General features: G+C 38.2%; 2 protein-coding genes across 5 annotated transcripts in view; one reads left to right on the top strand and one right to left on the bottom strand.

Annotated features, from left to right (window-relative positions):
- PPP2R3C (protein phosphatase 2 regulatory subunit B''gamma) overlaps positions 1-12,786 on the bottom strand; it is a 34,692-nt gene extending 21,906 nt beyond the window's left edge. Inside the window, exons 1-2 of the mRNA XM_043983454.1 lie at positions 12,402-12,786; positions 1,401-1,528 (exon numbers count right to left, since the gene is read on the bottom strand). Coding sequence (XP_043839389.1) covers positions 1,401-1,528; positions 12,402-12,447 — 174 coding nt within the window. The 5' untranslated portion in view covers positions 12,448-12,786. The remainder of the gene's footprint in view (positions 1-1,400; positions 1,529-12,401) is intronic.
- A 34-nt stretch (positions 12,787-12,820) lies between these two features.
- LOC122743651 (protein only RNase P catalytic subunit) overlaps positions 12,821-27,971 on the top strand; it is a 55,826-nt gene continuing 40,675 nt past the window's right edge. The window contains exons 1-2 of one of the 4 annotated variants that reach the window (XM_043988751.1): positions 12,824-12,947; positions 18,080-19,528. In XM_043988751.1, coding sequence (XP_043844686.1) covers positions 18,531-19,528 — 998 coding nt within the window. In that variant the 5' untranslated portion in view covers positions 12,824-12,947; positions 18,080-18,530. Of the gene's footprint in view, positions 12,948-18,079; positions 19,529-27,971 lie in introns of all 4 variants that reach the window. The other 3 variants (XM_043988752.1, XM_043988754.1, XM_043988753.1) reach the window with 3 other exon arrangements.

Genomic DNA, 27,971 nt, shown 5'->3' on the forward strand with positions numbered 1-27,971 from the left:
AGGGAGGAAATGTCTTTGAGGGGGGGAGGGGGTTGCAGAGCAGGGCAATGAAGGTTAAGTGACTTGACCAGCGTCACACTGCTAGTGTCTAGTGTCTGAGGTCAAATTTGAACTCAGGTCCTTCTGAATCCAGGGCCAGTGCTTTATCCACTGTACCATCTAGCTGCCCTGAGGGAATGACTTTTGCCTCTTTTTGTATTCCCAGAGCTTACAAAATACATACCTTAAACATAATAAATGTTTACTGGTCAACTGAATTTTAATTACATAAAATTAAAAAGGTTTTGCATAAATAAAACTAATGCAGTTAAAATTGTATTAGAAGCAGGTAAATGGGGAAAAAATCTTGCCAGCAAGCTTCTCTGAAAAATGTTTTATTTCTAAGATATTTAGGGAAATAACTCAAATTATAGAGCCATTCCCCAATTAATAAATGGCCAAAGCTGTTTTTAGAGGAAGAAATCTAAGCTATAAGTGGTCATATGAAAAAATCCTTTAAATCTCTAATAGAGAAATACAAATTAAAACAGCCCTGAAGTTACAGCTCACACCCATCAAGTTGGCTACCCCTACTTCCCCACTCAATGAGCCCCATGGCTCTTTATTACCTCCAGAATCAAATATAAAATCCTATATTTGGCTTTTAAGGGTCTTCATAACCTGTCTTCTTATACCTCCACATATCTTCCAGAGTACAAACAAGACATTCTGTATTCTAACTCCAGGCATTTTGACTAATCTCCATGCTCTCCCTCTTCATTTTGTCCCATGACTTCCTTAAAGTCCTACCTTCTACAAGAAGCCTTTCTTAGTCCCTTCTTTTTAGATTATCTCCAACACACACACACACACAAGATAAAAAGTGAAAACTGGACTTATATAAATTGATACAGAGCAAAGTGACCAGAACCAATTTATATAATAACAACAATATTATAAAGGCAAACAACTTTGAAAGACTTGGAAACTCTGATCAATGCAATGACTAACAACAATCCCAGATGACTCATGCTCTACCTATCTCCAGACAGAGAGATAATATTCTCAGAGTACACATTTATATATATATATATTTTTTGACATGTCTGCTATGGGAATCTGTTTTGCTTGACTATCATATTTGTAACAGAGAAAAGGTAGATTTTCATTTACTGTAAAAAAAGAAAATTTAATTAACAAATAAAATAAGGGAGTTGAAAAAAATTTCAGGTCTTCTATGTTCAATTCTGTTTTATGACAATTTTAGGTTCTATGGGAACAAAAGTACAAAAATAGATACTTTGTTAAATATATCTTAATTGACTGATATTCAAATAAAATATCCTGACCCTACGTATATTAAAGACTTAAATAACACATAAAGAGTCTAGGCTCTTTCATTGCTTACCTCTATTACTTACCCTATAATAAAACCGTGGAATAGATTTGTAGAACGCATTTGCATTTTTTCTACCTCCTTTCCATTCTGTGTAGTATTTTGTAAACAGATCCATTTCTTCATCTTTAAGTTCTTTTTCGCTTTTTTTTGCTGATAACAGAAGAGATAAAGCCACACAGACAAATTTAATATGAAAAATATAGTCATTTCTGTTTCATTAATTTTATTAAATAGACTGCTAGAAAAGAATTATTTTGTAGGACAGTACATTTTTAATATGATATTTGGATAGGGGCAGCTAGGTATTGCAGTGGATAAAGCGCCGGCCCTGGATTCAGGAGGACCTGAGTTCAAATTTGGCCTCAGACACTTGACACTTACTAGCTGTATGACTCTGGGCAAGTCACTTAACCCTCATAGCCCTGGGGGGAAAAAAAGATATTTGGATAACAAAAGTCCTGGAAATGGCAGCACCTCCCAGACTCCTAGTCCTTCTTCCAGAGTAGCCCACATAGCTTTCATCTGGGGAAGCAATTTCCATGGCAATTGCCACCAATTGCCATAAACAGGGGAAGCAAGCCAGCATATCTGAAGCAACAAGACATGGTGAAGGAGAAAAATTAAGCAGTATATGCCAAGCAAGTCAAATCACCACCAACAACCATCAAGAAACTAGGTGGCTAGATAGAGCTCTGGACCTGGAGTCAAGAAGAGATGAATTCAAATCCAGCTTCAGATACTTTCTAGCTGTGTGACCTTCGGCAAGTCCCTTAATCTGAGTTTCCTGAAACGTAATATAAAATGGGGATAATAAAAGCCTGTTGTATAATAGGCACTTTTTTTGGGGGGGGGGGGGGTAGGGCAATGAGGGTTAAGTGACATGCCCAGGGTCACACAGTGTCAAATGTCAAGTATCTGAGGCTGAATTTCAACTCAGGTCCTCCTGAATCCAGGGCCAATGCTTTATCCACTGCACCACCTAGCTGCTCCAGGCACTTTTAATAAATGCTTGTTCCCTTCCCTCTCTTCCCTCTTCCCCAGCCGCTAGCATCTTGAACACTATTCCCCCTCAGACCAGAATGGATATAACTTAGATATATAGATATAGCAAGAAACTTGGGAATAGCAGTGCCCACTAGACCTGGGTCAGGAAGATCCGAGTTCAAATCCAGCCTCAGACATTTACTAGTTGTGTGAATTGCCCAAGTCACTTAACCTATTTGCCTCAGTTTCCTCATTTGTAAAATAAAGTTAATAATAACACCTATCTCCCAGGGTTGTTGTGAGGATTCAATGAGATAATAATTGTAAAGCACTTAGCACAGTGCCTGGCACATAGTAAACACTATATAAATATTAGCTATTATTATTAACATTATGAGGATAAAAGATAGAGAAGGGCCCTTCTTCCTCATCCAGTGATGAGGAACAACTGTTGACCTACTGCTTCCCACAGTCAGATAAGCACAGGTGCTCTCGTTCTAGCCCAGTTCTCCTGGCCAGCATCTGGGGAGGCAACTCCTCTGGAGAAGGAGCCAGATATGCCCACTGACTGCCAACCAACTGACATAAACAGAGCAGATAAGCCAGCCTAGCTAAAGCAGCAAGGCACGTTGAGGGAGAAACAGGAGGTATTCTGTGGCAGGCAAGTCAAACCACTACTGTAAAGAATAAATTGTGATTTGAGGTTTTTATGACCCCATCTTTTGGTTAGAATTTTTTAAAAAGCCTAGTGCATGCACTGGCCTGAGGTGCTCCACCCACTGATTGTAGCCATTGCCATGGCACTGGCAGCTCACTCATCACCACTCAATGAGGCCTACATGGGCCTGGCAAAATTATAATGACTGGAAGCCCAGTGAGGGCAGTCATGTGACTGTCAGTCAGGGCTGCCAGCCAATTAGCTTGGGGCTGTGTGTGGACAGCCTGTGGTCTGCTGGGAAGGAGAAGGGAGGAGTTTCGCCATTCTGGCCTGGAGCTGGAAAAAGACAGGATGCAGCTGTGTGTTCTGCTGAGGTCTGGGCAGAGTGAGTGAGGTTGTATTGTTTCCCTTCCCCCATTCTATTTTTTTTTCCTTTCCCTTAATTCTACTAATCTTACTTGTGTTTTTAAGTTCGTTATTGTTTGTTTGTTTTTTAATAAAGTATTTAATTTTTTTCCCATTATATGTAAAGATAGTTCTCAACTTTTGTTTATACAAGCTTTCCAATTCCAGATTTCTCTCCCTCCCTCCCTCCCCTCCCCCCCTCCCCCAGACAGCAGGCAATCCGATATAGGTTATATATATATATATATATATATATGTGTGTGTGTGTGTGTGTGTGTGTGTGTGTGTGTGTGTATATGTATATATATGTATATATGTATATATATGTATGTGTATATATGTATATATGTATATATACATATATATACACACACACATACATATACACATATTATATATATACACACATAATAACATTAAACATATTTCTGCATTAGTCATGCTATAAGAGAAAAATCAGTTTGTTGTTAATAGACTCTGTTCTGTTTTTGAAAGAGGCTGTTAATCTCATTTCTTGCCAATATTGTGGCGATCCAACTAACACTCCCCAATTAAAATTTGGCCCCTACACTACCATCACCCTGACTGCCATCTTCCCCTTAGATTCTAATGGAAACAGCTCAGGACCCTGAACCCAAGGGCAATATGGCCCTTAATTTACTGTCTTGGGGATGGCACTACCTCCAAGCCTGTGGCCTCAGGCATCATTGTGGGAAGAAACTTGTGATGAGGCAGCCTGGCAACTGCTTCTGCAGGTGCTATGGTCACAGCTCTTGCCACCATAATCCTTACCACTGTCAGATGGTTCAACATCAGAAACTGATATTATTTCATCAGTGACAATGATGTTAAAAAAAAGAGGTATTATTATCTGCTTTGCCATTATACTCTAAGAACCATGAGACTTTCTCATCTGACTTCTTGCTGAAACTTTCCATATGTATTGGCTTCCCCATTAGAATGTGAGCTCCTTGACTGTCATTTCTGTATCTCCAACACTAAGCACAGTTCTTTGAACATGGTAAGTAAGCACTTAATGCTTTATTCATTCATTCATGAATGACATAGCATCTCAGTGGTTTACTTTCTTTATTCAAAATATACTGTGATCTCAACAATGTGGTTATTCCTCCACTGCAAGATTTTTGTCTAGGTCCTATTAATATTATCTAACCAATAAGGCTGTTTCAAGAATCAGATGAGATAATGTATGTAAAACATTTTGCAAATATTAAAGACCTATATAAACATCAGTTATTAATATTAAATATAATCTAGACTTCTCTTCTTCCAATTCATTTTTGGATCTAGCTCACTGTACATCTACATTATACAATATCCTATCTCAGAATCTGTACTGTTATACAAACTCCATGATGTCATCCATTTAGTTTTTCATATATTAGTTAATATATGAATAGTTAATATATAGTTTCATATATTAAGTTAATCTCTTTTGAGTAATACAAAATATATGTCCAGTACCTGACAGAATCAACAAAACATGCATAAAGTATATAGCAAGGTAAAAAAAAGGCAAAGTCTGGAAAGATGGGTTTTGGATTCAAATTGTAAAATAACATAAATATCAGAGTCAATAAACATTGATTAAGCACCTACAATGTGCTAGGCATTGTCCTAGGCACTGGAGATACAAATGTGAGAAAAGAAAGACATCCATGATCTTCAAGGATCATGCACAAGAAAATGCACAAAAAGAAACTGAAAAGCAAGGGGAGGAAGGTGCTTCCTCCTTAAACAGAGGCTTTGGAGTTCATGGTGATGGAAGTAGAATACCAAATAGAATCTCACAGGATGAGATTTTCCCAATAATTCCTGATGCATAGTGGAAGAGACAAAGAAGAGGCGATTGCATTTTGTTTTAATGGCAAAGATATGACACTGAAGTTTCTTAAGGGTTCAAACTGACATGCACTTTAGGAATAGCAATTGGACAAGACATGAAATTGGATGGATTGAATATATGGACCTATTCCGAAATGCAAAGTGATGAACAAGACAGTTCATATCAGAGTTGAAAAGGTGGAGAAAAACGAGTTGGACTGCCTTTGGGTAACTGCAGGACTCCTTTGACCCCAAGCTTTCTACAGAAACGACAGTGAGACAAGGGATATTATAATTTCCAAATATTCAAAATAATTTCATCCAGAGGGCAATTGGTGAGATAGAGTATGGTAGTAAGACCAGAAAGACTGTGTGTGTGTGTGTGTGTGTGTGTATGTGTGTGTGTGTGTCTCTAATGAGGAATTTCAAAGAAGAAAAAAACCTGGAGTTTTTATCGTCAAAAAAGAGTATGATAGGAAGAAAAGATGACTGGTCACGTGGTGAGGGGTAACAGGAAGATAGATGCATTAAATCAATCAATCAATAAACATTTATTAAGCGCTTTCTATATACCAGGCACTACACTAACAGCATGAATACTCTGGAGATGCCAGAAGAACCTAAGGAAACCCTCTAGCATGTTGAGTCCCTCAAACCTGTACATTTGTACTTCAGTGGTGGTGGTAGTGGTAGAAAAAAATAACTAATTTGGGAATTTAATCATTAATAAATTCCAGTGGCTTCCTATTGCCTCTAGTATCAAATATAAAATTATCTGTCACTCAAGGCCCTTCATAACCTGGTCCCCTCCTACTTTTCCAGTTTTCTTAAAATCTACTCACTTCATCTCCCCCACATACTCAGCAATCCAATGATGTTGGCCTCCTTGTTGTTCCTGAAACAAGACACTCCCACTCATGACTCCAGTGAATTATTACTAGCTGTCTCCTATGTTTTGAAAACTCTCTCTTCACATCTCTACCTCTAGTTTCCCTGGCTTCCTTCAAGTTCTAGTTATAAGACGACTCTCCTTATCACACTTAACACTAGTCCCTTCCCTCTAAAATTATCTGCAATTTATTCCGAATTCCTTTGTAAATAGTTGTCTAGATATTTTCTCCCTCATTAGACTATGAGCGACTTGAGAATAGGGATTGTCTTTGTTTTTCTTTGTATCCCCAGTGCTTAGCACAGTGCTTTGTATATGTTGTTTGCCTCAGATGTTGTACAGTCATGTCTACCTCTTTATGACCCCATCTGGGGTTTCCTTGGCAAAGATAGTGGAGTGGTTTGTCATCTCCTTCTCCAGTTCATTTTACAGATGTGAAAACTGAAGCAAACAGGGATAAGTGACTTTCCCAGCATCAAACAGCCTGTAAGTGTCTGAGGCTGGTGAACTCATGAAGATGAGTCTTCTTGACTCCAGGCAAGGCACTCTATCCACTGTGCCACCTAGCTGACCACATAGTAGGCCCTTAATAAATGCCTGTTGGACTAACAACTTTGGAAAGAGAAGTCTTAGTAGGAAACTTAAAAGACAGATTATAAGTGATAGAGAAATAAGGAAAGATACGGAAATGGAGGCACTGAGTATGGATAGTTTTTTCTAGGACTTTGGCTGTGAATTCTTCCACTGACTGTTGCTGTTTTATGAGGCAATATGGCTCTTAATTTAATGTCTTCCCATATATCCCAGGAAAGTCAATGACAAAAAAGAATGGCTCCATATACACTAAAGTATTTATAGCACGACTTTTTTGTAGTAGCAAAAACTGAAAAATAAGATTTGCCCATTAATTGGAGAATGGCCATACAAATTGTGGTACTTGTATTATTGTGCTGAAAGAAACAAAGGTGCCTAAAATAGGATTTGATCGTAGGTCTTCCGTATTCCAAATCTAGCATTTTATCCATTAGCTATGTCAAGTTGGTCATCTGATGATTTTATTCTTTGGAAATGGCAAACCATGAAACAAAGAAAAAAATCCAAGTGGCCCTCAAACCTGTACACTTGCCCTTCAGTGGTGATGGTGGCAGAGTGGTAGGGAAAAAAGGCAGAGAGGATACAAAGAATGACATAGTTTTCAGACTATAATTATTAACATAGCTCTTAGTCATCTAAATGTCAATCAGTAACGGATGTAACACTGGACAAGACTAGTGGGCATATATAGGAAGAAGTGGATTATATCTACTTTCACCTTCTTGGTATAAAAAAGGAGTTACAAAGTAACCCCTTGAACCTCCCCAAAGGATCAAGCCAAAAACCACAAAATAATGCCATCGGACAAAAAGGGGTTACAGCTAAATATGAGGATGTCTCATGGATTGTTCAGAGGCAAAGAGGTAGTTTTACCATTCCAAGCTAGCTAGATGGTGTACTAGACCTAAGGGAATCAGGAAGACCTTTATTCACATGATGCCTTACTAGCTTTCCCTGAGCAAGTCATCTCCCTTGCAGAGTTGTTATGAGGATCAAATGAAAGAACATGCAGAATACTTTGCAAACTTCAAAGCCTTTTATAAATACCATGATTTTGATTGTTTTAAATTTTTATTATTATAATAAAATCTGAAATTCGTCTAAAGGCAAAACAAAAATAAACCAACTACATGAAACACTTGGTCATCTTCTATTGCAATGCTCCTAATAAGCTTTTGCAATTATTTTCATGATTGTCTTTCTGTAGCCTGGCCTACATTCCAATATTGCTTAGAGGATGAAGAGAAACACAAATACCTCCCAGTTTTATATCATATCCAGAGATATAAAAATACCTCCCAATCATTTCCAAATACACTCCTCTTTCTCATTCCTACCCAGGAAGCCTTATCCTCTAGGAAAAAAAACAGTTAAGCTAAACAAATTCACACAATGACTTCATTTTATCTTTCTCCTTCCTTTCACTCTTGAGTGAAAGGAAGGAGAAAGATATTTCTTTTATCTTTTTGGTACTATGAAGTTCAGTTTCATTTTAGTGTTCTTTTCAATCACATTAATATAACAACTGTGTTTTCATTACTTCACTCTGCATGAGTTGATAGGGACAATAATACGGAGGTGGAAAGGATATTTAGAGGTCATTTTAATCTTCAATTCAGCATTTTACAGGTGAGGATATGGGGATCGAGGGAGGCTAAATGACTTGTCACAATGAACATAGTTATTAAATGCCAGAAGTAGGATATGAACTCAGATCCTCTGACTTCAGAGCCAATGTTCATTCCACTGCAGAGTATCATCTTTTTGTTTCTCCCAGTTCTTTAATTTTGACATTTCTTATGGTGTTATTATGCTTTATTACTTTCATGTGCCCCAGCCTATTCAGCCATTCCCTAAGCAAAAGATACCACTTTGCTTCCAGTTCTTTGATATTACAAAAAGTGTTGCTATGAATATTTTGGTATATGTGAGACCTGTATTTCCTTTTTGTTATTTTTAACCTCCCTTGGGTACATGCCTTGCCATGGATTCTCTGGGTCAATGTGAACAGTTTACTAACTTTTCTCATAAAATTCTATTTTTTTTCCAGAACACTTGAACCATTACTAATGCATCAATGTTTATATTAAAGTGCCTATTGTTAACGGCTAAAATTCTAGCTAAACTGTCTAAAATATCTAATGAGTGGTCGCCAATAAATTATAAGCTTTAGCAAGAGTTAGACTTTTAAGCATTTATTAAGGAGAATAAGAATTTGGTAAAGAGAGAGAAAAAGGCCTAGATTCCTATCTATTAAAGGGAGAGCACATTTCTAGCTCCCTTCTCCGCCAGCGTCCAAAAGAAAGAGGAGCGAGACTGAGCGCCAGTCTCTTCCTTCCTCCTCCCACTAGCCCGCGTCACTTCCTGACTCCTGGTCTTGCCCTCAAAGACCTTCCCTTCATGGGCAGAACTCCTCTACAGTAAGTATCCAGCAGGTGGCGTTATTCCAATCGTTACACTATCTTCCAGTACATAAAATACTTTCTTAAAGCACTGAATCCAAGGTCCAAACATAGTAAACAATGAACAACATAAAAAATAAAATCGACTACATTTTCAACAGCTAGAAAAAGCTGGTTGCTGTGAGAATGACTTCAGAATCAGCTGCTTTGTATAACATCATTAGCTTGTTGGAGAAAATCCAAAATGAATATTAAATTTAGAAGGAATAAAAATGAGAAGATATAGGAAATTAAGGTAACTAATTTAAATGACTACTGACATGGGGGCAGCTGGGTGGAGAAGTGGATAAAGCAATGGCCCTGGATTCAGGAGTAACAGAGTTCAAATCTGGCCTCAGACACTTGACACTTACTAGCTGTGTGACTTTGGGCAAGTCACTTAACCCTCATTGCCCACCAAAACTTAAAAAAAAAAATTTTTTTTAAATGACTACTGACACTGAATAGGTGAAATAGATTAACAGATAAAGTGATATAAATTAACAATTTTCTAAGGAAGTTTAAATTATATAAATAATACAAAGATCAAGTGAGCCTAGAAATTGGCTCAACCAGGAAACACTTAGCCTCTTTGTGAAAAATAATAACAACAACTAACATCTGTATGGTACTATGTGCCAGGCACTACGCTTAGCACTTTATTTTCTTATTTGACCCTCAGCACAACCCTGGGAGGTAGTTGCCATTATTACTCCCATTTTACAGATGAAGAAACTGAGGCAAACAAGGCTTAAATGACTTGACCAGAAATACGAAATATGGGGAAATATCTAGGACTGCATTTGAACTCAGGTCTTCTTGATTCCAGTTCTAGCACCTGGCTGTCAAGCAGAGACATATGGATTTGAACCCTGTTGCCAAAGGTAACACTGGTTTAAAAATATGTTTGTAAAAAATTTTACCTGAGAAGATGGCTAAAGATCATGAGTAGTTTCTTTTCATAAAACACTCAGAGGTAATAATGCGGTAACAAGTTGACAGAATGTTTGGCAAGAGATGCAACTATGTCAAATAACCCTGAGGATTAGTAGAAGATGCCAAAGAGATGAAAAGTGAAATGCAAATTAAGATGACTCTGGGTTTCCATCTCCTATTTATCTGATTGTCAAAAGTTGATTAAAAAGTACAATGACAACTGCTGAAGGGGGTTCTGGGGAAAAGGCACACTAATTCACTATTGATGGAGATGTGAACCGGCCCATGCCATTCTGGAAAGCAACTTGGAACTATGGCCCCAAAATCACTAAACTGTATAAGTTATAACACTTTTAATAATAGTCCATACTCCAACGAGGTAAAAAAAGGGGGAAAATACCTATATGTATAACAACTTTTATATCAACTATTTTGGTGCTATCAAAAGACGGGAAACCACAGGATCAGTTGGAGAATGGCTGAACAAATTATCAAGTATAAACATAATGGAATACTATAGTACTATCAGAAATGATGAAAACATTTTCAGAAATTTCTGTTGACTTGCATGAATTAATCCATAGTAAAGTGAGCAAAATGAGGGGAAAAAATTACGTAATAATAACATTGTTAAGACAAATAACTCTGAAAGACTCTAATCAAGGCAATGACCAATGATCCTCTCCTTCAATGTTCTTTTTAGTTGATCTTTGTCAAATCCAGGATAAAAATAAACTGGAAAAATATTTTTAAAAAAGAGATGAAACACAATATTTTTCAAAATTTCTAAGACTCCACTCTCCACTAGTCAGTCAACTAATATTTCAAAGCACTTACTATGCTAGGAACTGGGGTATAATGGAAAAGACAACATACAAACAACTATGCACAAAAAAGATCATAAGCAGGATAAATAGGCAGTTAGTCTAAGAAGGAAGGTACTAAGACTGAAGAGGACTGGAAGCTAGGTGGAGAAGGGAAAGAATTTCAGGCATGAGGAGCAGTGAGTAAAAATACTCAGAGTTGGAAGATGAAGTGTTATACATAAGAAACATTAGGGGGCGGGGCTGCTAGATTGCGCAGTGGATGAAGCACCAGCCCTGGATTCAGGAGGACCTGAGTTCAAATGTGACCTCAGACACTTGACACTTACTAGCTGTGTGATCCTGGGTAAGTAAGTCACAACCCCCATTGCCCCACAAAATAAATAAATAAATAAAGAAGACCACTGTCACTCGGGGTAGCTACGTGGTGCAGTGGATAAGGCACCGGCCCTGGATTCAGGAGGACCTGAGTTCAAATCCGGCCTCAGACACTTACTAGCTGTGTGACCCTTGGCAAGTCACTTAACTTATTGGAGGAGGAGGAGGAAGATGACGACCCCTGTCACTGGACTACAGATTACATGAATGGCAAAATGAGTCTAGAAGACTAGAAAGGCAGGAAGGGGCAAGTTAATAAAGGGCGCTAAGAGGCAAACAGAAAAGTGTATAATTTGATCCTGAATAGTAGGGAGTCCCTAGAGTTTATCGAACAGGGTCAGACCTGAATTTGACAAGTGACTGGAGGATAGAATGGATACGGAGAGAGACTTGAGGCAGGGAGAGCAACCAATCTAGACTTGAGGTAATGAGAGCATGTACCAGGGTGGTTGCAGTGGAGAGAAGGGGGCATATACTAGAGGCGTTATGAAGGTTGAAATGACAGGACTTAATAACTGATTCCATATTGGCAGGGAAAGAAAGAGCGAAGAGTCAAAGATAGGTGGTGAGTCCGGGTGACTGTTTAATACTTCCGATAGACCCTAGCATTTAAGAGTACTAAAAGCAGCACTGTCAAGAGTACCAAAAGTATTCCAGCCTGTGGTGTTGCCCTGGAAATGGGGAGCACGTCTCCCCAGGCTGTCTCTTCCGTACATCTGCGTAAGCTCACAGTGCCTAAAAGGGCACATGGGGATAGGAGCATAGACGCTGGATAGAAATTAACTGGTTTTTATCCAGGGGGTCGTGGAAAGGCAGAGAAAGGCTCATGGTACACCTATTACTGACACTGGTGAGCAGCTGAGGCACCCACCGGCCCTCCCCAAAAAGGAGTTCCTCCTCCAAGGCCCGCGACCAGCAGGCGCCGAAGGGCCCAAGTCACGCACCCGCCTTTCGCGGCGGCTCCGGGAAACCGAGGACCACCAGGGCACGGCTGCCTCGGCCGGTTCTGCCCGGCCCGCTCCCCACCTCCCCGACCTCTCCGCTTCCACCTAACCTCTCCTGAACTCACTATTTGGCGCTGCTAACCGTCGCCGAAGCACCTCTCTCCAGTCCATAGATGAATTCCTGCGTGGTGCCTACGACCGTGGCTCTGGACTAACGGCTGCCCCGTCCCTCCCTCTCTAGAGCCCCCGCGGCAGGCCACCGTAGTCATTTGGGAGGGGGGCGGGGCGGGGCAAGGAGGGAGGCCCCGGGAAGGAGGTCGATGCTTCTCCTCCATCTTAGGTACGGGCAGACGTCAGAACGGAGGCGAAGTTGGGAGTTAACGACCGACCCACCCGGAAGGTCGATTATTTGGAAGGTTCTAAGACAAAAAATATAGAAGGCGGATGGATTTTTAAATTTTATCCCCACGCAGTGAGCGTCAGGTACCCTCTTGGCGGTTTCCACCGAAAGAGCGGGGCGGGGCGGGGCGTGGGGGGGGGGGTAGGGGGAAGAAGAGCATTTTATAGTTCCGTGATCATCACGTGAAGCCGCGTCGGGAGAAGCACGCGCGCCGCTGCGCGACTTCCGCAAAAGCCGCCGTTTCTTCTCCGCTGCAGTCGTCCTCTTAACGGTGAGTTTCTCTGCAGCGAGGGTAGGGTAGGTTGTGGGAACGGCCGGGAGGAAGAGACTCGAAGGACTAACCTGCCCACCTGGACTTGATAGGGACGTGGAGTAAGGGCGCTGAAGCTGCTTGATGACCGATACCCGCGGTCTACTCCATCCATGCACCCTCTGGGATTGGATTGCGAGGCATGTTGGGAAAGGCCGTTTCTGACTTTTTTTCTTTAAATTAAGTTTTATTTTGTTTTCAAACGAAGGTCCCTCTTCTCTCCCCTCCCAAACGCTCGTCCAGAATTTAAGAAAAACAAAAACCCTTTTTGCCAGCACATATTACCAAGCAAAACAAATCACCTCCTTATTAAGCCGAAAAATGTCTGCATTCCCTCTCAGTCTGCCTCTTAGCAGGAGGGGGGGGGGGTCAACATTTCACTGTAAGTACCCCTGGGCTTGTGGCTGTCCGGCCTTCCTCCCTCCCCCTTTTTTCTTTTGGAAAAAGTGCTTTAGCGGGTATTTTATAGGATCTCAGGGTTGTATTGTGAGACAAATTAATCCTTAAAAAAAATTTCCTCCCTAATTTAGAATAACATTTCCACATGGAGGTAGGTTACTGCCTTAAGGAGCTGGGAGTCCCCAATTAGTAGCTGTAATGCTTCCACCAGCTTTTTGCTTAAGGTAATTGGTTAAGGGCAGCAGGAACTTTCTTAAGTATTGGGGGAACATTAGCACTTGCTGAGAGCAGCTTTCATATGAGGTTCACCAGTGGGTGACAAAGTATAGTTGAACCCAAATCTCAGTTCTGACATAACTGGGTGAAGCCTTGAGAATGTCACTTGATCTCTTTGAATTTCAGTTTGCTTTAAATGTAAAATGAGAATGACACTTCTAGTTTATATTGGAACCCCAGTTCAAATCCCAGATCTGATGTATCACAGTAAGCAAGTTCCTTAACCTTTCTGGGTCTCTGTTTTCTCATCTGTCAAATTGGGGATGGGGAGGTTAATTAGATGACCCCTGAAGTCCCCTCCAGCTTTAAATCTGATTTACTTTCGAAGATTTAGTCCAAGCCTCTTATTTTGGAGATGTTTTTGTTTTGTTCTGGAAGAGAACCTTGACCCCAGAAGGTGATGTCATGACTTGCAGTGAATTAGATTTTTCAAGTGAGGGAGGGCTGTGCAAAGTCACCAGCCTCACTCTCTCCTCTGGAACTCTTTGGGTCCAGTGGCAAGATATGCATCAGGACGACTGGAGATGGCTCTGGATGTTTGAGGCATTTGAGGCTAAATGACTTGCCCAGGGTCACATAGCTGGTAAGAGTCAGGGGTCTGAGGCCAAATTTGAACTCCAGTCCTCCTGACTCCAGAGTTAGTGCTCTTATCCACTACCTCACCTAGCTGCCCCATATCCTCTTATTTTGGAGATGAATGATGAGAGAATGACATCTATAAAGTCACATTGTAGTAAGTGGTAGAGCTGTGATTGTAACTGAGTTTAATGAGATGAATGAATATCTTCTTTTTCCTAACTGCTGACACCATTTTTTCAAGTTTTTACTAAGTGTTGAAGTGGATAGAGCATCCAGCTTGGAGTCAGGAAGACCTAAATTCAAATGTGGACTCAAACACTTAGCTGTATGACCCTGGGCAAGTAACTTAACCCTATTTGCCTCAGTTTTATCATCTGTAAAGTTAGCTGGAAAAGGAAATGGAGAACCACTCCAGTGTCTTTGCCAAGAAAACACCAAATGGGAACATACAAAGTTGGACACCACTAAAGAACAACGACAAAATTTATCAATCTGTGGTTGTACTGAATTCAGGCCTCACTCTTTTGGGGGTGTGGGGACTTAACCAGAGCTGAGGAACACATGCATTAGATACTTTGACTTTTTACTTATGATCTCTTAATTGCCAAATCTAATAGTCTTTCTTTTTTCTTCAGTATTCCTCTCTCTGCTTCATTTGACATTCCCAGATACTCTCTCTTCTGTGAGTTTTCATGACACCACCCTCTACCTGGTTTGCCTCCACTTGTCTTAACCACTCCTCCTCAGTCTTCTATGGCTGATTCATAATCTATGGTCCCTTATTGTGTGTTCCCTAAGGTTCTGTTCTAGGTTTGCTTCTCCCTTGGTAACTATATCAACTCTTGACAGATTTGCATGTCTGAGGAAATGACTTACAGATCTCTATCTCCAATTCTAATCTCTTTCCTCAGCTATCTCACATCACCAAGGTTTATTAGATCTCAAATCCTGGAGACATCTGAAACTCAGTGTGTCCAAAAGAATACTCAGTATTGTCTTCCTCCCTTCCCTAAACCCAGCTATTCTTCCAAACTTTCTTATGTCTAGTGTAATGTTCGAGAGACATAATTTCTGGGTAATTTAATAATTTTATTAGTAATGCTAGCATGTTTATTAATAAAAAGAAGGTCATTTGGTTGTCTCTCTTAGACCAAAGACCATTCCTGAGGGTGATAATCAACTCTGATTGGTTAACAGTTAATGAAGGAATGAATATTACAATGAGAGGCTGGGCTATATCACAGTGAGGATCTTGGGGTATATGACTTGGATCACCTAAATCTTGATCAAAGAGACTTATCAATTTCCATATTACTTGTCTGACAAAAGGGAGAATCAACATTTTCCCAGACCTATCTTAGTGAACACAATGAGCAGGAATGTATCCATTAGCCTAAACTTAAAATTTCTTTTACTCTCTTTGATTAGATCTTGGCCTGGGTAAATATTTGAGGCTGATTTCCCACACTGGTTGATTTCTGGATAAGGAAGTAGAAAAGGTTCTGATTCAATAATTATTTATTAATACAAGTCTCCCAGGTTCATAAGTTTTACCCTCATTCACCCTCATTTCATATACCAAGTCAGTTGCCAAATCTATCTCTACATTTCTCATATTTGACCTCTTTTTACTTAGACAGTCACTAACTTAGTTCAGCCACTCATCCCTTCATACATAGACTGTTCATTCCAATAGCCTCCTGCCCAGAGACAGCCAGGTAGCACTGGGCCTCAGATACTAGCTAGCTGTGTGAACATGGGCAAGTCATTTTACCTCTGCCCCAGTTTCCTCAACTCTAAAAAGGGGATAATAAATGTACTACCTTCCAGGGTTAGCATAAGGATCAAATGAGATAATATTTATTTGTAAAGTGCTTAGCACCATACCTGGTACATAGTAAGCAGTTATTAAATGCTTGTTTCCTTCCTTCCTACCCGATCTTCCTGCCAAGTCTTTTACCACTCCAGCCCATCCTTCAACTCTGCTACCAAAGTTCACATTTGACCTTCATATCTCTACCCAGTAAAATCCATTAGATCCCTATTGTCTCTAGGATCAAATAGAAACTTAGATTAGCTTTCAGAGCCCTTCACAACTTTGACCCAATCAGATATTACTCCCCCTTCTGCAGTCCAACCAAACTGTCATTCTGTTCCTCATAGACAACACTCCATCTCCCATCTCTTCCTTTGCATTTGCTTTCCCCCATACCTGGAATGTACTCTCCCCTTACTTCTACCTCATATAGTTCCTCTTCAAGGTGGAACTTGGACACAACCTTCTTTATGAAGTCTTTTCTGATTACTGAGCTGCTAATATTCTCTCTCCCAAACATTTTTGTAATTATACTTTGTATTTATTCCCTTTATATTTATTCTATATGCATTTATATATGTACTTGTTATCTTCCTTTTCCCCTTTTTTGTGTTGTCTTCTCCCCTCCCCCCCTTAGTATAAAAGCTTCCTGAAAATAGGAATTATTTAATTCTTTCTGTATTTTTAATACCTAGCATAGTTATGTAGTATGTAGTAGGTGCTTTATAAATACTGGTTGATTGTTGACTCTGGGAACCCCTACCTATTCCCATACTGAATGTTTCCAGTAAGTGACAGCTTTTTTAAGGTCTGGAATTCAACCTAGTGGACCACTAGGTGGCACTCTTTCAATATAATGGTTATTGTGAGGATCATATGAGTCAATATATGTAAGTGCTTTGTAAACCTTATAGCACCATCTGAACATTAGTTATTAACTCTATCTTTTCCCTCAGACTGAACTCCAAGCGCTCAAACAAGTCTGTTATCTAAACTTTGTAGTGTGTAAAGAATTAATTGTTATTTGAAGTTTTTATGCCTCCACATGCACTGGCCTGGGGCTCTGCAAACCACAATGTGCTCCACCCACTGGTTGTAGCAGTTGCCATGGCACTGGGACCTCACCTCACCTCATCATCACTCGCTGATGCCTACACAGGCCTGGCAAAATTATAATGATTGGAAGCCTAGTGAGGGCAGTCATGTGACTGTCAGAACGGCCAGACAGTTGGTTGGGGGCTATGTGGGGTTTTGGGGAACGGGGAGAAGTCGCCATTCTAGCTGGAAAGCTGGAAGGGGACAAGAGCAGGGCTATGTATTCTCAGCTGATTCCTGGTCGGTGGTATTTTTTCAGGTTGTATAATTTCCTTTCCCTTGATCCTACTGATCCTGTTTGTGTTTTTTTTTTTTTTTTAAGTTCATTCTTGTTAAAATAAATCCTGTTCTGTTTTGAGGGAGGCTGCTGGTCTCCTTCCTTGCCCCAATATTGCGGCGAGCCGCTTAGCTAACACTCCCCAATTAAAAATTGGTCCCCACAATTGCCTTTCCAACTCTAAATACACAATTAAACACTTATTAAGCACCTATATGCCAGGTATTGGGATGGGGAAAGACAACACATAAAACTAGGTGAAAACTGGTGGAGGGGAAGGAGGGTGGGTAGTCCATGCAAGGGCATACTGGAGAAGTCAGTCAAAGAAATCCCAAAGAAGTGAGAAACACAGGGCTGAGGTCTCTCCTTAAATGGAGGTTTGGCATTCATGGCCCCACCCGCCAATCAAAAGTTGAGGTTAGTAGTGAGGTGGATTTCCAGTGTTGATGAGATCTTATAAGATGATTAAGTTATCACAATAATGAACTTCTTGGGGCATGATAAAGTCCTAAGCAGAAATGAGCAGTTTAGCCACAGTGCTTGAATGGAACCTTGTGTAAAATTGTGGTGATTTGCCTGGGTTAAATACCATTGGTAACTCTGGATGGGGTGCTAATATTCTATTCTTTCTTTTTTTTTTATTATTTTTAGGTTTTCTGACTGGCTTATGAGGAAATAGTTTTCATTTGGATTCAGAAGACCTAGGTTCAAATCATAGTTCTACTCCTTATTGTGTGACCATCAGAACATCATTTAACCTTTCTAGGCCTCAGTTTCCTAATCTGTAAAATGAAAAGGTTGCACTAGATGACTTCTCAGGCCACTTGCAGCTCTAAATCTATGATCCTAGGACCCTTTGAACACCAGGGCCTAGAAGAACCTTAGCTCTAAGCAGAGTGCTCTGTCCTAGATATTGGATCTAACTGCCTCTTTGTACCTAGAGAGAAATCACCCTTCCTTTCAGTTAGATGTTAGTGTTCTCTGTTTACAAAAAAAGGCCTTTAACTTGTTTTTCATTGAGAAACTGAACATTTCTCTTCTCAAAATTGGCCCATTTTCATCCCCTCAGGATCCTCTTCTCATCCTCGTGTCTCCATTCTGCATGATGACTTTCCTTTTGTCTTTCTGTCGGAGTTTTCAGATACTCTGGAAGAACAGACTGAATCAGGGACCGGGTCTCAGGAATCAGACATTCTCTGTTTTATACTCCTACTTCCACTTTAGTAGGAAAGAGCGGAGGTATTTTTCTCTTACTTTACCATTTCTACAAAACACCAAATCAATTAATTTGCTGATTTCCAAGACCATATCTAGTAGAAAGAATGGTAAGAACCGACATAGGCAAGAGTCTTTTGTTTCCCCTCATCCCTTGTTTTCAGCTGGAACTGCTAAGAAGAAATCAGAGATGCTTGGATATAAGAAAGATCAGCAGCACTGTTTCCCCTTTAGCAGGCCTGTGTTACTCCCAACAAAACCTTTGAATTCAGAAGAATGGGAAAAAGTAAAGGAAAATTATGAACAAAAAGACATTTTTGAAAATTGGATGATGGCACAGATGATCAAATATAATTGCTCTATAGATATTGCAAAATCACTGCTGTCTTGGAAAGCCAGGAAAAATAATGGTATTGTGGATTATAAACTACTTATCGGGTATTTGACTTTGTGTGTTTCTCAGAGACAGACAACAGAGGTTATTGATGTATATGAAATTGTGAAAAACAGGTACAAAACTCTAGAACTTGAAGGTTATACTCTTCTCATCGAGGGATTAATCCATTCAGATCGGTGGAGAGAAGCTTTGATCCTGTTAGAAGACATCAAAAAAGTCATACTTCCTTCAAAAAAGAATTATGGTAACTGTATCAAAGGAGCTCTTCTTAACCAAGAAATGAACTTAGCTTGGAATCTCTATCTTGAAATGCTTAATCAGAGAATAATTCCTACTTGGGAAACTTTTCAGGATTTCTTTGACTTTGCAAAAGGTGTGAAGAATAGTCAATTTGAAAGAAGACTCTTAGACATCCTTTTATATCTAAGACACAACCAAATGTATCCTACTGAACCCTTTGCCCAGAGTATAAAAGCATGGTTTGAGAGGTAAGTTTTGATTTAAAAAAACAAACAAAACACAAAACATTTATACCCTGGACGAAGTAGTGCTGTTTAATAGTTGTTCATTGTAATCATCTATAGCTTTTAGATTTCATATTTGTTTTTAGCAATAGCATCAAACCTAAACTATGCTCATCTCTAGCTTCCAAATATGAGAGTAGAGTATTTGTTGTGCACCTTTTTCTCCTTTTACTTCATCCAGTTCATCCTACTTTGAGTTTAAAGATGGTTAATTTTGCTTTGTTTTGTTTATTTACTTTTAAGCTCAGGTACTTGGAGTGAGAGGAAAAGGAAAGTAGAATTTAGCTGGGAATTTTTTCTTAGGTTCCTCAAAGGTTTCAGTGGCTAGGCTTGCTATTGTCTCATTTTTCAGAGTAAAGCTGTTTAGGAATTTGTAACTAGAGACTTTTTTCTTGGATTTTTCCATCTTTTCATGGCTCTCTTTCCTCCTTTTTTTTTTTTTTCCACGGGACAATGGGGGTTAAGTGACTTGCCCAGAGACACACAGCTAGTAAGTGGCAAGTGTCTGAGGTTAGATTTGAACTCAGATCTTCCTGAATGCAGAGCCAGTGCCCTAACCACTGCACCACCTAGCTGCCCCCCTTTCCTTTTTTTTTTTTTACATGGCTCTCTTCTCTTTTTTTTCTGTTGCTTTCACCCACTTTAATAATCTGCTTCACAGAGCAGGGTGTGGAATGAAGGAGACTTTATAAAGGCTGCTCATGAAGCCTTTGAAAAAAATGGTTTTTAAAAACCAACTCATACCTATTTATTTTTTTGCTTTGCCTGACATCTAATTTATTTTCTTCTTAAAAAGAAATTGTCTTTTTATTTAACAATTAAGTGTTTGCTCTGTGCAGTTCATAAGAGTAAGCCCTAGTGCTACGATGACAAAAATAGTTGTCCCTGCTTTCATGGTGCCTGCTTTCTACTCTGTGTATATGTGTACATGTATAATAAAAGTTAAATTGAGGAAGTGAGCACAAACTGGTGAGATCACAGAAGGCTTTTCAAAGGAGGTGGTACCGAAATCTTCAGGTAATTCAAGGATTCTCAGAGGTAGAAATGAAGAGGAAGTACATTGAAGGAATGAGTATTGGAAAATGGTAGATCAATTCTGTAATAGGCTAGAGAGGAACTGATATTTCAGTTTCGCTAGACTAGAATTGATGGTGTGTAGCAGCATGAGTTAAAACTGGCAAAGTATATAAGAACTAGATAGTGGAGGTTCTTAGATGCCAGACTGAAAAGATTTATATTGTATCCCACTGTCTTCTCTATTCTGTAGGTTTTCAATTATGTTCCATGTTTTAGCTCAGGAAATGGGAATTGTACTTTTTAAATTTTTTTTTTTTGCCCGGGGGGGGGGGGCGGTGTCTTTTGTACAGGGTAGCCTAAGGCACACCTTTGAAGTAGTAATAAATAGTTTAATAATCAAAACAGTGCTTAGGTATATTGGTTGAGTACAAGAAGTGTAAAACAGTTTTTTTCATGGAGCATACATGGCCATTGGGAAGAAGCACATGAAAGTTAAACAATATGAAAGAATTGAGGCAGTATGAGAGGGTTAATTATTATATACATTTTTTTTGTGGGGCAGTAAGGGTTAAGTGACTTGCCCAAGGTCACACAGCTAGCAAGTATCAAGTGTCTGAGACTGTATTTAAACTCAGGTCCTCCTGAATCCATTTTATCTACTGCATCACCTCCTTGCCCCCATAGATGTGGTTTTAATCTCTATTTCTATTGATCCACCCATAGGCTCCTGGGCTGGTCCCAAAAAGGATTAGCGAAAATTTCTAAGAACTATGCTTTCCGGGGGCAGCTAGGTGGCGCAGTGGATAGAGCACTGGCCCTGGAGTCAGGAGTACCTGAGTTCAAATCCGACCTCACATTGCCTCACTAAAAAATTTAAAAAATAATTAAAAAAAAAAAACTATGCTTTCTAAAGTGGGGTCCCTGGGTTCCCCCCAAAAACCCATTATTAATCATCATTTTCTCATAATACCTAGTTACTGCTAGTTGCTTACCATTTTTCCCAAAGGTTTTTGTCTAATAATGAGGTCTTGGCTCACTACCTAGGATCTTTGGATTTAGGCTACTGTGTTCATTTGCTTCTGTATATCATGTACCCAAACTGTTTCATTGATCAGCCTCTCTTAACTACTACCAAATTGTTTTGATAATTACTGCTCTCTAGTATAGTTTGAGAACTGCTATTGCTAGACAACCTTTACCAACTCTTTTTTTGGTCACTATTAATTCTCTTGATATTTTTTACTTTTGTTCCTCCAGATTAATTTTGGGTTTTTTTTCTAGCTCTATAAAGTAATCCATTGGTAGTTTGGTATGGCACTGAATAAGTAAATTAATTTAGGTTGTATTATCATTTTTATTATATTGCTTCACCTGTCCATGAGCAATTAATATTTCTCCAATTATTTACCTTCATTTGTATAAAGAGTTGTTGTAATGGTGTTCATATGGTTCCAATGTGTGTCTTACCAGGTAAACCCCCCAGTATTTCATGTTTTCTATAGTTGCTTTAAATGGAATTCCTCATTTTCATCTTCTGAGATTTGGTTGGTAATACAGAAATGCTGATGATTTGTGAGGACTTATTTTTATCTTACAACTTTGCTAAAGTTGTTAATTTTATCAGTCAGTTTTTTATTTGACTCTAGGGTTCTGTAAATTCATATCCAATGCAAAAAGCAATAATCATATTTGTTGCTTAAGCTATTTTTCAATTTATTTTTGTTGTCTTATTCCTATAGCTAACACCATATTGAATAGTAATGGTGATAATGAATAGACATTCTTGCTTTTCCCATGATCTTTCAGTAGAGAAGCTGCTAATTCTTCTCCATTACAGAAAATTCTGGCTCTTGGCTTCAGATAGATGCTACTTACAACATTATGGGGAGGTCCATAATGTTTTGTTTTTGTTTTGGCAGAGCAATGGGGGTTAAGTGACTTGCCCAGGGTCACACAGCTAGTGTCAAGTGTATGAGGCCGGATTTGAACTCAGGTACTCCTGAATCCAGGTCCAGTGCTTTATCCACTGTGCCACCTAGCTGCCCCAGAGAGGTCCATAATGAATAAAATAGGAATAAATCTATCTTTTCTGCTGTTTTTAACATGAATAGGTACTTAATCTTGTTAAAAGCTTTTTCTGCATCTGCTGGTTAAAGGATATTGTTTTTGTTGTTTTGTTATTAATAATGGTAAGTTATGCTTATAGTTTTTCTAATATTGAACTAGCTCATTATTATATAAGTCAAACAAAATCTTGATAATTTTTGCTATGTTGTTGTAGTGTCCTTGCCAATATTTTATTTTAAATTTTTTATGAATATTCATTAGGAATATTGCTCTATAGTTTTCTGTATTCTCCTATGAATCAAGAACATGGTGGTGGTATTATTGGTCGTGGTGTTTTGTAAATTTTTTGTATCAGAAAGAATTTGATACAACCCCTTCTTTTCCTGTTTCTTCAAACAGTTTATGTAATATTGAAATTAAATATTAATTTGTAAATCTGGTCCTGGTTTTTTTGGGGGGGAATTCATTTGTGGCTTGTTCAATTTCTTTTTCTGAGACTGGTTTAAGTCCATTCATCTGTACATTTTATGTTTTGTAAAATATCCATTACATTTAGATTGCCAACTTATGTTGACATAAAATAGTAAAATAGCTGTTAGAAATTTCTTATATTTTCCCCCCTTTGGGTGTGAATTTATCTTTTTCATTTTTTATAGTGGTAATTTTTCTCCTTTTTAAAAATATAGCTAATGGTTTGTCTTTTTAAAAATTTGTTAGTTTTCCAATTTTTTTGAGTTGCATGCCCATTGCATTTATCTTCTCTTTCTTTTATTGTTAAATGTGTTTAGGGAGAGAAAATTTCTGCTGAAGGCTATTTTGGCTGTATCCCCAAAGTTTCAATATGTTGTCTCATTTTTAAAAAAATTTTCCGCTCTTTTTTTTTTTTTTACATGTGTATATAATATTAAAAAAAAATTGACGGGGCAGCTAGATGGCGCAGTGGATAGAGCACCGGCCCTGGAGTCAGGAGTACCTGAGTTCAAATCCGGCCTCAGACACTTAATACTTACTAGCTGTGTGACTCTGGGCAAGTCACTTAACCCCAATTGCCTCACTAAAAAAAAAAAAAAAATTGACATTCTTTTTTTTTTTAATTAAAGTTTCAAATTCTCTCTCCTCCTCCCTCTTTGAAAAGTCATGCAATTTGATATAGATTATAAATGTCCAATCATGCAAAACATATTCTCATAATTAACCATGTTGCAAAAGAAAACAGACCAAAAAACCCAAGAAAAATAAAGTAAAAAAATATATACATATTGTTGTGGCTAAGTGAAGTGATCAGAACCAGAAGAACATTGTACACAGTAACAGCAATATTGTATGATGATCAACTATGATGACTTTGCTATTCTCAGCAAAACAGTAATCCAAAACAGTTCCAAAGGACTCGTGTTGAAAAATGCTATCCACCTTTAGAGAAAGAACTGATAGAGTCTGAATGCAGATTGAAGCATACTATTTGTCACTTGATTCATTTCTTTATTTAATTGTGGTGTAAATTCTGAGGGAGGGGTTTTGTTTATGTTTTCTTTCACCAAATGACTGATACAGAAATGTTTTGTATGGTTTCACATGTATAGCCTACATCAAATTGCATTCTGTCTTGGAGGGGGAAAGGGAGAGAGGAATGGAGAGAATTTTGAACTCAGAATTTTTAAAGGGAAGTGTTGGGAAATGTTTTTAAATGCAACTGGGGGGAAATAATAAAATATTAAAACAAAATATAAAAAATAGCTAAGTCATTTAGAGTTAATCATCATACAGTATTGCTCTTACTGTGTATGATGTTCTCCTGGTTCTACTCACTTAACTTCAGTTTCTTAGGTTTTTCTGAAACCATCTTACTCATTTCTTATAGCACAAGAGTACTCCATCAGAATCATATACTACAACTTGTTCAGCCATTCCCCAGTTGATAGGCATCACCTCAATTCCCAATTCTTTGTCACCAGGAAAAGAGCTGCTGTAAATGTTTTTGTACTTAGAGGTCCTTTTCTTTTTTCTTTTATCTCTTTGGGCTATAGACCTAGTAGTGATATTGCTGGGTCAAAGAGTATGCACACTTTTATAGCCCTTTTAGACATAATTACAAATTATTCTCCATAATGGTTAGATTAGTTCACAACTAAGAAAATAATACATTACTGTCCCAATTTTTCCACATTCCCTCCGACATTTGTCATTTTCCTTTCCTGTCATATTAACCAACTCAGACTTTTAAAATTTACATCTTTCTAAACAGTAGTGACTTTCAGCATTTTTTTCATAGTGACTATAGGTAGCCTTGATTTATTCATCTAAAAACTGTTCATATCCTTTAATGATTTATCATTTGGGGAATGACTCATATTCTTTGGCTCAATTCTCTATATATGAGAAATGAGGCCTTTATCAGAAAAACTTGCTGTAAAAATTTTCCCCCCAGTTTTCTGCTTTCTTTCTAATCTTGGCTGCAATGAATTTGTTTGCGCAGAAACATTTTTAATTTAATGTAATCAAAAATGTCCATTTTACATCTCATAATGCTTTCTATCTTTTGTTTATTCATAAGTTCTTCCTTCTCCTGTGATAGCTCCCTTTATATCGAGGTCATCCATTTTGACCTTGTTTTGGTAAATAGTTTAAGATATTGGTCTATGCCAATAATGCCATGTATTATATGACTGTTCTATTATATTGATCTATCTATTTCTTAAACAGATATGGGATGAATTTACCCGTAAAATGGAAACAGCAGAATGGATTAAAAATCAGAATCCAACAATATGTTGTTTATAAGAAACAAAATTAAGATGAAAGATATACACAGAGTTAAAATAAAGGGCTGGAGTAGAATATCAGCTAATGTAAAAAAGCAGGGGTAGCAAAAATGATCTCAAAGTTAAAGCTAAAATAGATCTAATTTAAAGAGATAAACAGGGAAACTACACTATGTGTCACCAGTATTATTCAATATTGTTTTAGAAATGCTAGAAGAGAAGAAAAAGAAATGGAAGGAATTAGAATGGGAAATGAGGTAATAAACTATCTCTTTTAACACTCAACATGATGATGTATTTGGAAAATCCTAAGATTCAAATAAAAAGGTAGTTGAGATAATTAGTAATTTTAGCTAAGTGCTAGGATATAAAATAACCACATAAATCATCAGCATTTTTATATATTGCCAACAAAACACTGCAAGAAGAGATAGATGCCCCATTTGAAATAATTATAGACAGTATAAAATACTTGGGCATATACCTGCCAAAATAGACCAAAGAGCTACATGAACATAATTATAAAACACTTTATACAAATAAAGTCAGATTTAGGGGCAGCTAGGTGGTGCAGTGGATAAAGCACTGGCCCTGGATTCAGGAGTACCTGAGTTCAAATTCAGCCTCAGACAGTTGACACTGACTGTGTGAACCTGGGCAAGTTACTTAACCCCGATTGCCCACAAAAAAAAAAATCCATAAAGTCAGATTTAAATAATTGGAGAAATATTAAGTGTTTAATTAAGAACAAATTAAAAATCCCCAATTAAGCACCAAATTGGAACTTTTGAAAATTAAAGGAGAGATGAATAAAATTGAAAGCAAAAAAACCATTGAACTATTAAATCTAGGAGCTAGATTTAGGGGGGGGACAATAAAATAGATAAACCATTATTTAATTTGATCTTTTTTTTAAAAGGTAAACCAAATCACCAGTATCAAAAATGAAAAGGGTGGGGCAGCTAGGTGGCACAGTGGATAGAGCACTGGCCCTGGATTCAGGAGGACCTGAGTTCAAATCCAGCCTCAGACACCTAACACTAGCTGTGTGACCCTGGGCAAGTCACTTAACCCCAATTGCCTCACACACACACACACACACACACACAATGAAAAGGGTGAATTCACCAGCGAAGAGGGAAGTAATCATTTAGGAGCTATTTTGCCCAATTATATGCCAGTAAATCTGACAATCTAAGTGAAATGGATGAATATTTATAGAAATATAAAATTCCTAGATTAACAGAAGAGGTAATAACCCTATCTTAGAAGAAAAAGAATAAGCCATAAATGAACTCCCTAAGAAAAAATGTCCAGGACCAGATGGATTCAGAGGTGAATTCTACCAAACATTTAAAGAACAATTCTAATCAACTTTGGGAAAACAAGCAAAGGAGTCCTATCAAATTTCCTTTGACACAACTATGGTGTCAAAAAAATCAGGAAGAGTTAAAACAGAAAACTATAGACAAATTTTCCTAATGAATATTATAACAAAAAATTTAAATAAAATACTGGCAAGAATAGTACAGCAGTGTATTTTTTTAAATCATAAAAGTATTTTATTATTTTCCAGTTACATGTAAAGATAGTTGTCAACATTTGTTTTCATAAGATTTCCAAATTTTTCTCCCTTCCCTCCCCCCTCCCCAAGACAGAAAGCAATCTAATACAGGTTATATATGTACAATCATATTAAACATTTCTGCATTAGTCATGTTATGAAAGAAGAATCAGAACAAAAGGGGAAAATCTCAACAACAACAAAAAATGAAACAGTATTGCTGAGAAGCGTTAAGTCTATAACATTTGATCATTGCACAATGTTTCTGTTACTGTGTACAATGTTCTCCTGGTTCTGCTCCCTTCACTCAGCATCAGTCCACTTAAGTCTTTCCAGGTTTTCCTAAAATCTGCCTGCTCATCATTTCTTACAGCACAATAGTATACCACAACTTGTTCATCCATCTCCAGTTGATGAACATTCCCTTGATTTCCAATTCTTTGCCCCCACAAAGAGAGCTGCTATAAATATTTTTGTACATGTGGGTCCTTTTCCCCTTTTTAGGATCTCTTTGGGATACAGACCTAGTAGTGGTGTTACTGGCTCAAAGTCCCATAGCCCTTTGGGCATAGTTTCAAATTACAGCAATATATTATATAGATCATCTACCATGACCAGGTGGGATTTATACTAGGTTCATTATTAGGAAAACTATCAGCATAATCAACCATATCAATAACAAACCCATCAAAAATCATAATTATCTCAAGAGATGCAGAAAAGGCTTTTGAGAAAATACAATTCATTCATATTTTTAAAATACTGGAAAACATAGGAATAAATGGAGCTTTCTTTAAAATGATAAGTATCTAAAACCATCAGTAAGCCTTCAGGGTGAAAAAAGGATATCCATTATCACCACAGTCTGCTGTGTGGAGCCCAGCAAGGGGAGGAGCAGGTCTGCTGAACAATATACTTACATTATGGGAGAACTGTGTATATAATATTTCTTTTTTACCCCATATGGTCAATTTTGTGAAAGGGCCACAGCTGAGAA

Source organism: Dromiciops gliroides, chromosome 2 (genome assembly GCF_019393635.1).
Source record: "Dromiciops gliroides isolate mDroGli1 chromosome 2, mDroGli1.pri, whole genome shotgun sequence".
Lineage (NCBI taxonomy): Eukaryota > Metazoa > Chordata > Mammalia > Microbiotheria > Microbiotheriidae > Dromiciops > Dromiciops gliroides.